General features: G+C 34.6%; 1 protein-coding gene across 1 annotated transcript in view; it reads right to left on the bottom strand.

The window, feature by feature from the left end:
- Positions 1 to 3514: 3514 nt before the first annotated feature.
- The window catches only part of LOC137245497 (sialin), an 84087-nt gene continuing 73827 nt past the window's right edge, over positions 3515 to 13774 (bottom strand). Inside the window, exon 8 of the mRNA XM_067776278.1 lies at positions 3515 to 8505. Coding sequence (XP_067632379.1) covers positions 8299 to 8505 — 207 coding nt within the window. The 3' untranslated portion in view covers positions 3515 to 8298. The remainder of the gene's footprint in view (positions 8506 to 13774) is intronic.

Below are 13774 nucleotides of genomic sequence, written 5' to 3'. Positions count from 1 at the left end.
GAACTCTATCAAAATAAGCGTCTGGCACTGATATTTTAAATGATGAAATATCCCTATCATATCTAAAATTAAATTTATAAACGCCTATTTTAATATTTCGATATGTTTTTTTGACATTCAGCCGTTTTTTCTTTATATTTTCTGACATTTGGATATTCCGTTCATTTTTTTCTGACAATACTTTTTATTTTGACAAATTAAAACTAAATAAATAAAAAATAATGGTTTTGGAAATTTTAAATATTACAACAAATCGTTTGTTGCATGCTTCCGCTCTCACCATAATAGGGAAACAGAAACTAACGAAACATAAATACGCCGCATAATTGCTCTTAAAAAGAGGGTAAGTCCTAAACTTATTAATTAATAACGACGTTTGTAAGAATGCGCTGCAATACTTCATATACAATATACATGGATTTGGAAGCCTCCGTGGTGGTGACGGTAATGGGCGTGCCTGCGTTTATGTGTCCGTCTATTTGTAGGACATATAACCTTGTCTGTTGAATGATGCATTATAAATTACCTCTTTACCTGCATTATAAATATCCTCTTTGGTAATGCCACAAAAAGTTGTTAGACTAGACAACTCAACCGACATTTTTTTTGACAGATTGAGTTGTAATCTGTAATACCAAATTGCGAAATTTCAACCCAACCAGAGTTGAGTTGTAAACGGTAATAGGGGCAATATATACGTTTACGCTAAACTTTATATGGACTTTTAGGTGTTAAACTTTATCTACTCTTCTGAAATTGCTGCACAGAAAATTAGTACTCCTAAATTCCAATACGCATTAATACTCAGATGCAACTGAAATATTTGTATATGCTTCACATCTACACTAATTCTATGTATTAACTCTACAAATGGTGTGTGTCCACTATTCACCGCAACCGATTCAGCTATAGGTTATACACAGATATACAACAGAGGTTTGAGCCTCCGATTTTCGGTACAACATGGTCTGTAGCTAGTTGCCGCTAGATGTGTCTCCTAAGCAATATCTAAGTGAGGATAAGCATTTTTTATGCGCAAACGTAGACGTAGTACATAGGTGTAAAAAACACGGCTAATATATACTTTATTTTTTATAGCTCCGTACGTAAATAAATAAATAAATACGATCGATGGGACTAGTACTTCAATGTTGCTGTTGTTGTATTAACGATACAACAGACGAGGCTCTGGCGACCCCAAGCTTCTCATGGAACTAGGGGGTGGGGAGGGAGGGATGGCCTGAAGGTTTAATGTGGCCATGCAAATCGTTCCCGAGATGGTCGGGCTAGTACCTTAATGGTGAGGAGCGTACCGGATCTATATCCGGAAAAGGACCATCAACATCGATAACACCCCGCAAAACCTTCGGGCAGTGTCCTTATCGTACAACAACAAAAATATCGGTTATTTTAAAACGTTATAGAGAAAAAATTTGGAAAACTTCGTTTCTTTTCGATAGGAAGTAACTTGCAAATTCCTTTTGGAAGGTTTAGGACGGAATTGTGAAAATGGCAGCCGTTCGCCGAATGTGCTTAGCCTTTCGAACTTAAAAGCTAGCTCACTTAACTTGTTTGTCCTCGGAAAGATGTTTGGACTTAAAAGTGTCAACTGACGCAAACGGCAGCACGAGGTTGATGGTGGGAGGTTTACTGCGTCAAACTCCAAAACAGAGCAGCACATTCCGCTTGACTGCAGTCACTGACTTGATCGGATTCCATGCTTATCGAATGGTATTATTCATTAAATATATTAAAACTATAACAACTACAACGTGAGTCTTGAAGTGGGCCAGATTGGAAACAATTCCTTTTCAGCCACCCTATTAGAGGAATACGAAGAGACGGCAAAGTTTTATGCCGATGAATGCCCGGCGAACCCCATTTGCAGAGTCCAATACCCGAAACACTGGTACAACTTCGATCTGGATACTATAACAGTTAAATTTTTTAATAGTCCAGAATTAATCCCGACATACTCAATGTATGTCCCCCATGTCACCGCATGTAATGTGTCTCCACATAACACAAACCATCTTTTCAATTGCAATGTTATCCAACGCCCATAACACCCATAGTCATCATCCAGTGAGTTATCTAGCTCCGAATCACGCTCAATTCTCATGGAAATATTCTGGATCATTGGGAGACTTGAGAAGCAGAGGTCGTGATATTTTTGTACACATGAGTTGTGATAAGCAGATGTCGCCGTTGTGTTTCATTTAAAACATACGACTAAATGCCAAGCAGTGACATCCATTCTTGAAAAAATAGGTTTATTAAAGGCAACGTTGCCAAACTAAAAACAATAAATAAAAAAAATTACCTGGATCGCAAATTTAACGAGACTTTTATATGGATTTATCTGGCTCGTTGCTCGTGGCATTTACTTGCAAGAAGGGACGTAGGTCTTCGCCCCCTGGAACTGCCAGTTTTAGTGCTGATCGGAATCCCATGTATTCCGACAGCTTACATGTTGCTAGTTATAAGTCTGGTACCAGATAAACTGTTCGTGTGTGTGAGTTCGTCAACGTGATGGGCGATATTCCAAATAGGCATTTCTTATTGGAAATTTCAGTAGATGAGGATCGCAACAGTAACTGTAACAGTAGATGTTTCACCAAAAGTTAAATCGTCCTTGCCTTTGCAAAACCATCTATCAACAAATTGCAAAACCACCCAAATAACACCATGTTGGAATCTTGAGATTTCTTAACCCTGAGCTCACTGCATTCCGCTCCATCCAAAAAATTATCTTTCATATTTGGATATCAGCTTTGTAAAACAACGGTTAAATTGAATTTGGACTCCGAAATTGCATTTAAACCCTCTGCTTATATGAAGCGCCAAGCGGGGAGAAAACAGGACCATTTTTAAATATTGTAACGAATTTTGTAAAATTCCTGATAATTATGCACTTTCTGTTAACGTTCGAATCGCTGAACTGTCGAATAAATAACTCAAATATTCAGTATAGCCAAATGTTCATTATTTACAACTTTGCTTTAGTAGTAGTATTTCACAAATTAATTACTCGCGTGTTTCATTAAAAGCGTGTTGTCACACTTATGCTAATCACAAATATTTTATAGGCTGTCTTGTTTTGATTTCGAATTCAAAACACATTGCGAGCATTTTCTATTAGCAATATAGGAGTACATATTTGCGTTGTTGTGCATTTATTTACTAGTAGCATAGTGATGTATGGAACTAACAATATTTGCCACAATATGTACAAACTAAATATTCTACCATATATCGAAAAAAATATTACTTTAATTTTCTCATGGAAAAAATTCCTAAAGAAAAAATGGTTCACAATAAGTTTTTCTGCTCTCGTGTTAAATTGAAACGCTGTTAGATAGACGGTTTTGCAGTTGGTCGACAGATGGTTTTGCAAAGGCATCGACGAAATGGTGGAGTTCGGAAAATTTATGGTTCAGGGATTCAACCATTCTGTTGAAAATAAAAAATGGAAACCAGCAACCATTCAAAACGGAAATACGCTAATTCAAAATAATTTTTATATGAATTTTATTTGGTCAATTTTTAGTTTACAATTTAGAAAACTAATAGTTATCGATTATCTGTCATCCTTTTTTAAGGCATATTTCAGACTTGAACTTTATTGATGTATGCGTGTATGTACAAATGCCAGATATGTATATGTGTATTTCGATTTCTTAATCCTATCATTTTCATTATAAGCTTATTGTATACATTTTTATTAAAACTGATATATTTATATTATGAATTTTTAAAATAAATTTTATTTTACCCTAGAATATCATACTTCGTCGAAACGACGACGCATGAATTTGTTTTTGGATTTTCTCCTTAAACTATATGTTTTTTTTGCCGATTTTTTGTATAGATAATATTAAAAAGCGAAACTGTTTTTGTCTTATTTCATTAAAATACATTAAAAAGAATTTATTAATACAAATTTAAACATCTTTTTTAAACAGGAGACATCCTTTGTACCTTTTTAAATATTACCGTAGTCGATTCGACGAAGTATGATGTTTACGTATTAAAAATAAGTATGATATTCTAGGGTTTATAAACACCCAAATTTTTTAATGTCTTAACTGTATCAATGGCGTAACGGACCGCGTGAGATACAATTTAAAGCCTTGGCAAAGTTGACAGCTGATCTAACAAACCTTATGGAAATCAGTGTTGATAGTCAATGGTGCCATACCATAAGGCCCTAGCCATAACCATACCATACCAACCGATTGGTTTTTGGTTTTTCGCCATAGTCATAACCTATAAATATTTCATTTGGTGAATTCATTAGATGCTTTATTTCATTTAGATGTTTTATTTTTTGTTTTGGATGCGTTTTGACTAAGATACTTATTATTTATGGAATTTGTTAGTAATTTTTTGCATTTTCTTCTTTCTTATGAAATTCTCATATATTTTAGGTTAAGGCACCAATAACCAACGCAAATTGATATGGATAAGTAAAAATATGGTTATAACTATGGCGTTATGACTACCCTGCAAAAATTGTTGGATTACGTGTTCCATTTTCTTCATGTTGGAGTACTCTAACAATACTCCTTTGTAATGCGTTTGCGGACCACCATCAGCCGATCATTGCTCGTTTTTTAACGACAGTGATCACGACACGATGACGATCGAACAGAGTTGCCAAAAGTAAAATATTGCTTGCAAATAACTAATAATAAAATTTTACTTTGGCAACTCTGATAAAATACAACAGCGCACTGGTTTTATGTATACATATTATATTAGTTTCTTTATTCACGCAAATGCTAAATAACATAAGAATATTCGTAGTATAAAATATAAAAGTTGTATTGCCCCCCTTCCTTTACTTTCATTTTAAATTAAATTCACTTCGATAATTCTTTCCGACACAATCCTCTTTAGTACTTTGGCATATGATCCTCTGTGGGGGCTCCATGGAATACTACAGTGAAAGTACTTTGGAAATTACTCTCACGTATGTACTCTATGGAATACTCACAAACAAAGCGAGAGTGGGATCACCTACTCCTCTCCTAGGACATCGCAATGTTAATTGGAGCACATTTTTTGTATGAATACAGATTAGATTTGGAGCAGTCCTATACTCGCAAAGGAGTATTCCTTACATTATTTATAGAGTACTCGCGTTTTTTAAAGGGTATGTCAACTTTGCCAAGCCCTTTAAGCTTCATAGCGAGGAGCACAAACTAACCTCGCGTTCAAATTAAGTGTGATCCAGATGCGGATAGAAATTTAACATCCCTTCAAAAAACGCGAGTACTCTATAAATAATGTAAGGAATAGGGGAATGTAACTAAATTTTAATTTTTTCTTGTCACACTTATGCTGCTACAATCACAAACATTTTGTAGGCTGTCTCTTTTTGATTTCCAATTAAAAACTCATTGCGAGCATTTTGTACCAGCAATGCAGCAATAGAATATGCCAGGACCAAAATTTATATGTGAGATTTTTTACCCTGATATTACCGCTTGAAAGGGTGAGACCGGAAAAATCAAATTTTTAATATTTTACAAGTAGATGATGCCAAAACCAACCCGATTGGGAAAAGGTAGCAAAGATACTTAAAACACAATGCCGGGCGAAATTGACGCTGTTTATTCAGAGTGGCCATTATTTAGGAATAAAGATGAAAACAATTAAAACTTTTTTAATTCTCTGCTTTAGCACTTGACTACTAAAATACGCCCAAAATGTTAAGAAATTAACAAAACAAAACAAAATTGTTAAGAAATTAAATTAAAAATTATATGTAAAGAAAAAAAATTGTTTTTGGATATTATGTTTTCTTTTTTTATACTTAAAAATTGAACAGCAGCAACCCTTGGGATGTTTGTCGTCATCGCCCGGCGGCGACGATAGAAATAAATCTATTGTCGCAAAATGACGTCGCCTAAATTTCGCTCTTGGCGTTCATTGTGTTCACGTTCATGTATTTATGGGGATTCTATTTCTGAAAAGGCGATGTTCGTTGCGTTTATATCGCGGCGTCAGGGCATTGTGTTTCAAGCTTAACATTTAGATTATTTATAATAATATTTAGATTATATCCTTTATGAACTACGATTTTAATTTTCATAAAACCAAATGAAATTCAATTTATTTATTAAATGTTTTTCCACAAATGTAAGAATTCCAGGTCTTTTCAGTAAGTTTTTATTTTTTTTAAATAAAACTCTGTTATAGTACCAAGTGTGGAATATAACAAAAGCTGTGTAAATACTCAAAAAACATAGTTTAATGAGTATTTTTTCAAAGCTTTCTCATCGTAAGTACATTCAAACCTGTGGTACATACAAATAAAACAACAACCCGATCACAATTATCGATTGGTGACATACAGTAACCTTTTAAGTCTAACCGAAAATATGTTTAGAGCAAAGAAAAGATTCCAATTTTGGAGGAATGGTATCAACATGTTTTATATCGACTCCGAACGACATATAAGCCAAGCTTTTCTTCCAATTTGCGTAGTGTTTCTTTTCAATTTTTCTACAGATAGGAAAGACCTACATATTTTGTGCCACTACGATCGGCAGCTGCAAGGCATATACATTTTAAGTGAGCAGCTATTTATCGCAGATATACACTCGGAGTGTTTGCCAAACCACTGTCAAGGGGTGACGCCGCTTAGAGCAGCATCAACTAAAAAACTCGGTTTCTAAAGTATCTTGATTACGCTTATCGCGGAACTTGAACCCACAATCTTCGGTGTGGTAAGCGAGCCCGTCATCTCGGGATCATACATATAGGTATCGACTACTATCGCCATTATCGTCACGTCATAATAACTCAAAAATATGTATTAAGCAGTGCGGATAAGATAAGTTTGACAAATTCTGCATAGACGTCAAAATTACAAGTAAACCGATCACCTGATTTTTATTTTACTATCGTGGTCTTATTATGTATCTCTTTCTATCACCCGCTGAAGATAGTCCTGTCAAAACGCTAAAAAGTTGCCATTTTGAACATCCTGTCAGGCAGTTGACGGAAAAGATATCACACTTGTTTTATCCGCAATGGTACAGGTTCAACGGAGATACGACAGTTTAGGACCGACTTTAGGATCGTTTTCATCCTATTCAATTAGTCGCTTATCTTTAAGTTATCGAAATTTTCGTTTTCTCCATACAAACTGAAGTGTATCAGTTAAGTGCAAAAAAATTTTTAAAACAAAGATAGATAGGTGTTGGCCAGTTTTCGTGTATGTATTAACAATAGATTTTAGCAATTTATTCTACAAAACATTCACAATTACCGATTTAATCGGGGGTTGGTCATACTGTGTTCGTGAATTTTGTCATTGGTGTTATCTGATGGATTGCTATCCTTCAGGTAGGATCTAACTTAACAAGAGATGGTGAAAACGGCCCTTAGATAATTTTTACGTTCCAACGAAGTGTGATCCTGATACTGATAGAAATTTAACATGCAAATGCAAAAACAAATTGATCCATATGGTCACATTTGCCGTCATCCGGTGGCAAAATCTTGAGCCAGATAAATAATTTTACATGTAAATGCAACAACAACGAGCCAGATAAATCCAGATAGAAGTCTGGTTCAATTTGTGATCCAGATAATTTGTTAATTACTTCTTTTTAGTTTGGCAACGCTGCCTTTAATAAACCTACTTTTTCAAAAATAAATGTCGCTGCTTAGCCTTTCACCATATGATTTAAATGAAAAACAGCGGCGACATCTGCCTATCACATTTCACGTGTGCGAAAATTTCACGACATCTGCTTCTCAAGTCTCTCAATGATCCAGAGCATTTCCGTGAGAATTGGGCTTGAGCCGGAGCTGTAAAACTCACTGGAAGACGGCAATTGTTGTTGCATTTGCATGTTAAATCTCTATCCGTATCTGGATCACGTTTCATTGGAACACGATGAATGATCAACAGTTACTTTTGTCGACAATCGATAACAGTTATAGTGATGTGTGATTTAAACTACAACTTTAATTACATGCTTAAACTAATGTCAATCACTAGTAATGGCGTAACTTTCTTATAGGTGAGCGCTCATACATGGTTCATGATTGAAGTGGCCTTAATTGCTTTTTCATAATTTTTTTTTTCGTTTTAGGACATTTTTTTAATACTTTGAACTTTGCTTTGTTTGTTTCTAACTTGTTTTCTCATTTCCAGTTTACTACTTTATGAAAGCTTATTTAACAATTCAACATTAGATTTTTGTCAATTGAAGTGAATGTCATTGAGAAAACGATAGTTAGTTTTATAATTTAAATTATTGCCTAAGCTTAAAAGTTTTATTTGAAAACTTTCTCTATAACAATCGGTTTTTCTTTTTGCAGTAGTTCGCCTTCCTCTGCGCTAGCAATAGATTTGCGATGTCTTTCTGGTGGATTATTCCAAGGCTGAAGTTCACCAGAACCCATTATGATGTAGACAATTGCGCTGGAGATATAAGTGCATGCCAAAATTCCAAATACTATTTGCCATTGATGGTAGGATTTCTAAAAAAAAAAATTGAGAATTATTAGTATTAACATTAACGTTATTTGCTTGCTAAATTAAGAGACAAAACAAAATATTGAGCTCAATTTCAACCGCAATTTACAATTACATTCAATAATTAGGCATTTAAGTTATTGGAGTTTGAAATTGAGTAGCTACTTATTGTTTGTTAGTTGCAGCTTTTTGAATTGATAACCCATTGGAAATTAAGGGGCATATTCAGAGTCGCAGTTTAGTTGGTACTTAAATTTGATTGCATTTTTTTACAGATTCGTATAGGAAATAATGCCAAACAGCCGTAGCAAACTTTGGTCTTGACTGTGATCATGCCCCTATGGTTCGCATACATAGCCAAAATTAGTAGTTGCTTAAAATTATCTTTTTTAAAGGTGAACTTGCTGTCACGGTGAAAGTAGGAATTACATTTGAAACGACTTTTCCTCATAGTATGTGCCTTACTTATTTCATTCTATATTTTTTGGCTAATTTTTTGCTTGCAGCTTTTTTTTACAGACAATCTTTTTAAAATAAAGCCAAAAAGCTGCAACATAATTTAAGTAGGTACCTAATATTTACTACGAAAATGCCCGACTGCGGTAATCAGCAGTTTATTTGACAGAAATCGTTCGGTGGTCTGATAGCTTAAACGATTACAGGTAAATTATCAGCTCTTAGAAAGAATAATCCTCACCATGGCGGAACCAGGAAGAAGTGACTGCCGGCAGTCAGTTTGTACTTTTTCAATATGATACGACACTTCAACCTCCGGCGAAGTACGATTTTGAAATTGTTCCAGCGATTTACAAGAACAAAGTACATGGAATTTTTGGTAACGTTTTACAAGACGGTGCACCAACTATCAAAAGACGCGCCTCGACCCCCGTTTTTAGAATCCAAAAGCGAAAATTAAAATTTTTATAAAATTTATCAATAACAGGCTTTTCTGAAGATGCTAACAAAGATTAGCGAAACGTTGGGAAAATAGTGGAATAATCTAGTTTTATTTGCACGCTGGACTTAGATCAGAAAAACCTGTTATTGATAAATTTTATTTAAAAAGAGAACTGATCGGAATACACAATTAATTTAAAATTTTTATTTCTGTCAAAAGATATAAGCAACAAATCGGTTCAAATTTGCATGTGGTTGTTGTTTTTTTGCCAGATTTGTTGTACACACACATACTAATGCAGAAAGGTGTTGTGCACGCATTTAGTTTTGATCCCCAAACCGGTGTCAGACCCACCCAGGGTAATTTTTTGTAAGCGCGGCCGAAGGCCGCCAACGCAGAAAGGTCTTCTATGCAAAAAAAAAACTATGGTTCGGGCGCCATATTTTTTGTAAATAACTTTGGACAGAAATACAATTTTTAAAGCCGCTTTCGGATTCCTAAAACGGAGGTCGAGACGCGTCTTTTGATACCACCTTTGATAACTTTTGATAAAAATTAGGTGGTGCACCGTCTTGTAAAACGTTACCGAATTTTTATTTCATTATTCCGCCATGATCACCACCATGAACCACCAAGGTATTATTTCCAAAATTTTAATGATGTTTTCTATTACCAAAACCTGACGGAAGATTAATTTTTGAAACCGCTAGGAAAAATTCTTCAATGAGAATGAATAATACTAAGCCGCTTAAATAGATAATAAAACATGTATGCTAGTCATTAAGTTCATGGGGTTTATCCATAGTTGAAATTAAGCACCCTGTAGGGAGGTCAGTAACTAGTGATAATACCTTCTGGTTCAGAACTAGACTTAAAGTTCCAAATAACTACTATTTCGATAGTAGCTAGACTCACTCTAGCTCAAAAATCGATAGTTTGGGTTTTAATATTTCATATTTAACATATACTTGACAAATATGTTTTTTTTACGAAATAAAACTGCTACTAGTTTTAAGGAAGGAACTTCGACTATGCGTATGCTTTTTTCCCTATACTTTAAATAAAGCCTTTCCCTTACGTAAAGCCCATGAAATATAGGGAAGCAAGTTTGCAGGAAAAGGGTTACGCCAAGAAACTATTTCGCCATATATTCAACATAGTAAATTTAGACAATGACAAAAAAGCTATATTTGAATAAATTCGCATTGTAACGAATTTAGGGAAACTCCGCTTATTGTACACCTTCTACTAATGTTCGTATCGCAAAATTGTTGAGTAAATAACTCCAATATTCTGTATTACAAAATGGTCTTTATTAGACTACTTTGAAAGTACTTCACAATAACATTTATACTTCGCAACCAATAGCGTGCTTAAATCAGACTGAGTACGGACTACTCAGCTTGTGCTGCTTTTATACTCTCTGCCCAAATGTCTAGACGTTTCTTCCTCTAGAATTCTCTACCTGGTCGCCGGCCATACGCGCGTGGGTTTGTATTGTGTAACCATATGCGTGCATATACATATGTGAGTACTACTTCGGTTGATGATGACCAGTGTTGCCAGGTTAGCCTTTTCGAGGCTAGATTTAGCCTTTTTTTTTGTCTTTAGCCTCGAAATTTTGGGTTTAGCTTCGTGACTTTTTTCTAGCCTTTTTTACTCTGAATGTATTTTTAAAAATTTCTAAAATAAAATAATTTCAGTAGTTCCTGTGAACACCTAATACCTAATAATATGAGTTCTCTACAAATGATTAATTCTTTTTCTGCTGAAAATACGTTGAAAATTTCAAAGTCAGATGTATTTTCTTACTTTGAAAAAGAGAAGTATAGTTATTCTTCAAGTCAAATAGAATTAATAGATGCAGTGGCGAAAACTTATAACTATACAATGGAAAAATGTACACTCCACCATGGAATTTTGGTCGGAAGTCCGAGAACATAAAAATGCATTAAACGAACCTTCTTTTTTAGAACTTTTCGAATTCATATTTAGTTTTTTAGTATTACCACTCAGTAACGCGGAGGTTGATAGAATTTTTAGTGGCATGAAAATTTTGAAAACTAAATTAAGGAACAAACTAAAAATTAAAATGCTTAATGCGCTGCTTAATATTAGATGCTCGTTAAAACGCTTATCTAAATGTTGTAATGACTTTGAAATTACCGATGATCTCATATCTATGGTAAATAGCCAAACTTTATACCGAGACTTAAGCTCTTCTGATTCTTCAGACGGGGAATATATATATAAATAATTAGTTTGTAATATTTTTTTATGTGTTACACATATGCAATCATTTAAAGTAATTCCATGTGCTATTCAAGGAAAATGTGCCTGATATGTTTTGAAACAGGAAGTTATGCTTAAGTTATGTTTATAAGTTTTTATTTACAAATGTGTAAACTAAAATATAAAAAAAATTTTATGAATTAACCAAAAAATTTCTGGCCTTTTTTTAGCTTCTTTTTTTTCTAAATTTAGCCTTTTCTAACCTTTTTTTTGCCAATCTAGCTTCTTTTTTTTGCATCACCTGGCAACACTGATGATGACATGCGTTTGTGGGCACCTCTCAACAACACAACAACAACAACAGTACCTATCTCCTACCTGTATGTATGTGTGTACATGATGATTAATGTGTTTATGTAGCTTGCTTTAATGTTTTTGTCGTTGTGCATTTATTTAGTGATGTGAATATTCGTCACAGTATTAAACATGCCTAGGTCGTTCAAAGGGCGATTTCGGGAAATCCCAAATTCTTAGTTAGTCTATTTAGTGTAGGTGTTACACAACTGGATAGGTATTTTCAAAAACGTTCTTCAAAAACATTGAAGAAAAAAAGTAAAGAAAGGTGAAACCTTATATGAAGGGCTCTCTTCGTGGTTATATCGCGCCTTGTAGTTGTTTTTTTATACTCAGTTGAGCAGAGCTCACAGAGTATATTAAGTTTGATTGGATAACGGTTGGTTGTACATATATAAAGGAATCGAGATAGATATAGACTTCCATATATCAAAATAATCAGGATCGAAAAAAAATTTGATTGAGCCATGTCCGTCCGTCCGTCCGTCCGTCCGTCCGTCCGTCCGTCCGTCCGTCCGTCCGTCCGTCCGTTAACACGATAACTTGAGTAAATTTTGAGGTATCTTGATGAAATTTGGTATGTAGGTTCCTGAGCACTCATCTCAGATCGCTATTTAAAATGAACGATATCGGACTATAACCACGCCCACTTTTTCGATATCGAAAATTTCGAAAAACCGAAAAAGTGCGATAACTCATTACAAAAGACAGATAAAGCGACGAAACTTGGTAGATGGGTTGAACTTATGACGCAGAATAGAAAATTAGTAAGATTTTGGACAATGGGCGTGGCACCGCCCACTTTTACAAGAAGGTAATTTAAAAGTTTTGCAAGCTGTAATTTGGCAGTCGTTGAAGATATCATGATGAAGTTTGGCAGGAACGTTACTACTATTACTCTATATGTGCTAAGTAAAAATTAGCAAAATTGGATGAAGAACACGCCCACTTTTTAAAAAAAAATTTTTTAAAATTCAAATTTTAACAAAAAATTTAATATATTTACTGTATATAAGTAAATTAAGTCAAAATTCAACTCCAGTAATGATATGATGCAACAAAATACAAAAATAAAAGAAAATTTCAAAATGGGCGTGGCTCCGCCCATTTTCATTTAGTTTGTCTAGAATACTTTTATTGCCATAAGTCGAACAAAAATTTACCAATCCTTCTCAAATTTGGTAGGAGCATAGATTCTATGACGGTAACTGTTCTCTGTGAAAATGGGCGAAATCGGTGGAAGCCACGCCCAGTTTTTATACACAGTCCACCGTCTGTCCTTCCGCTCGGCCATTAACACAATAACTTGAGCAAAATCCGATATATCTTTACTAAACTTAGCCCACGTACTTACCTGAGCTCACTTTTTCTTGGTATAAAAAATGGGCGAAATCTGACCATAACCACGCCCACTTTATCGATATCGAAAATTACGAAAAATGAAAAAAATGCCATAATTCTATACCAAACACGAAAAAAGGGATGAAACATGGTAACTGGATTGGTTTATTGACGCAAAATATAACTTTGGAAAAACCTTTGTAAAATGGGTGTGACACCTACCATATTAAGTAGAAGAAAATGAAAAAGTTCTACAAGGCGAAATCAACAGCCCTTGGAATCTTGGCAGGAATACTGTTAGTGGTATTGCATATATAAATAAATTAGCAGTACCCGACAGATTATTTTCTGGATCACCTGGTCCACATTTTGGTCGATATCGCGAGAACGCCTTCACATATACATCTAAGGGCCACTCGCTTTTAAAACCCTCATTAATACCTTTAATT

The sequence above is a fragment of the Eurosta solidaginis genome, chromosome 3, assembly GCF_040869045.1.
Source record: "Eurosta solidaginis isolate ZX-2024a chromosome 3, ASM4086904v1, whole genome shotgun sequence".
In the NCBI taxonomy this organism is placed as follows: domain Eukaryota; kingdom Metazoa; phylum Arthropoda; class Insecta; order Diptera; family Tephritidae; genus Eurosta; species Eurosta solidaginis.
This window is presented reverse-complemented; position numbering and strand designations above follow the sequence as displayed.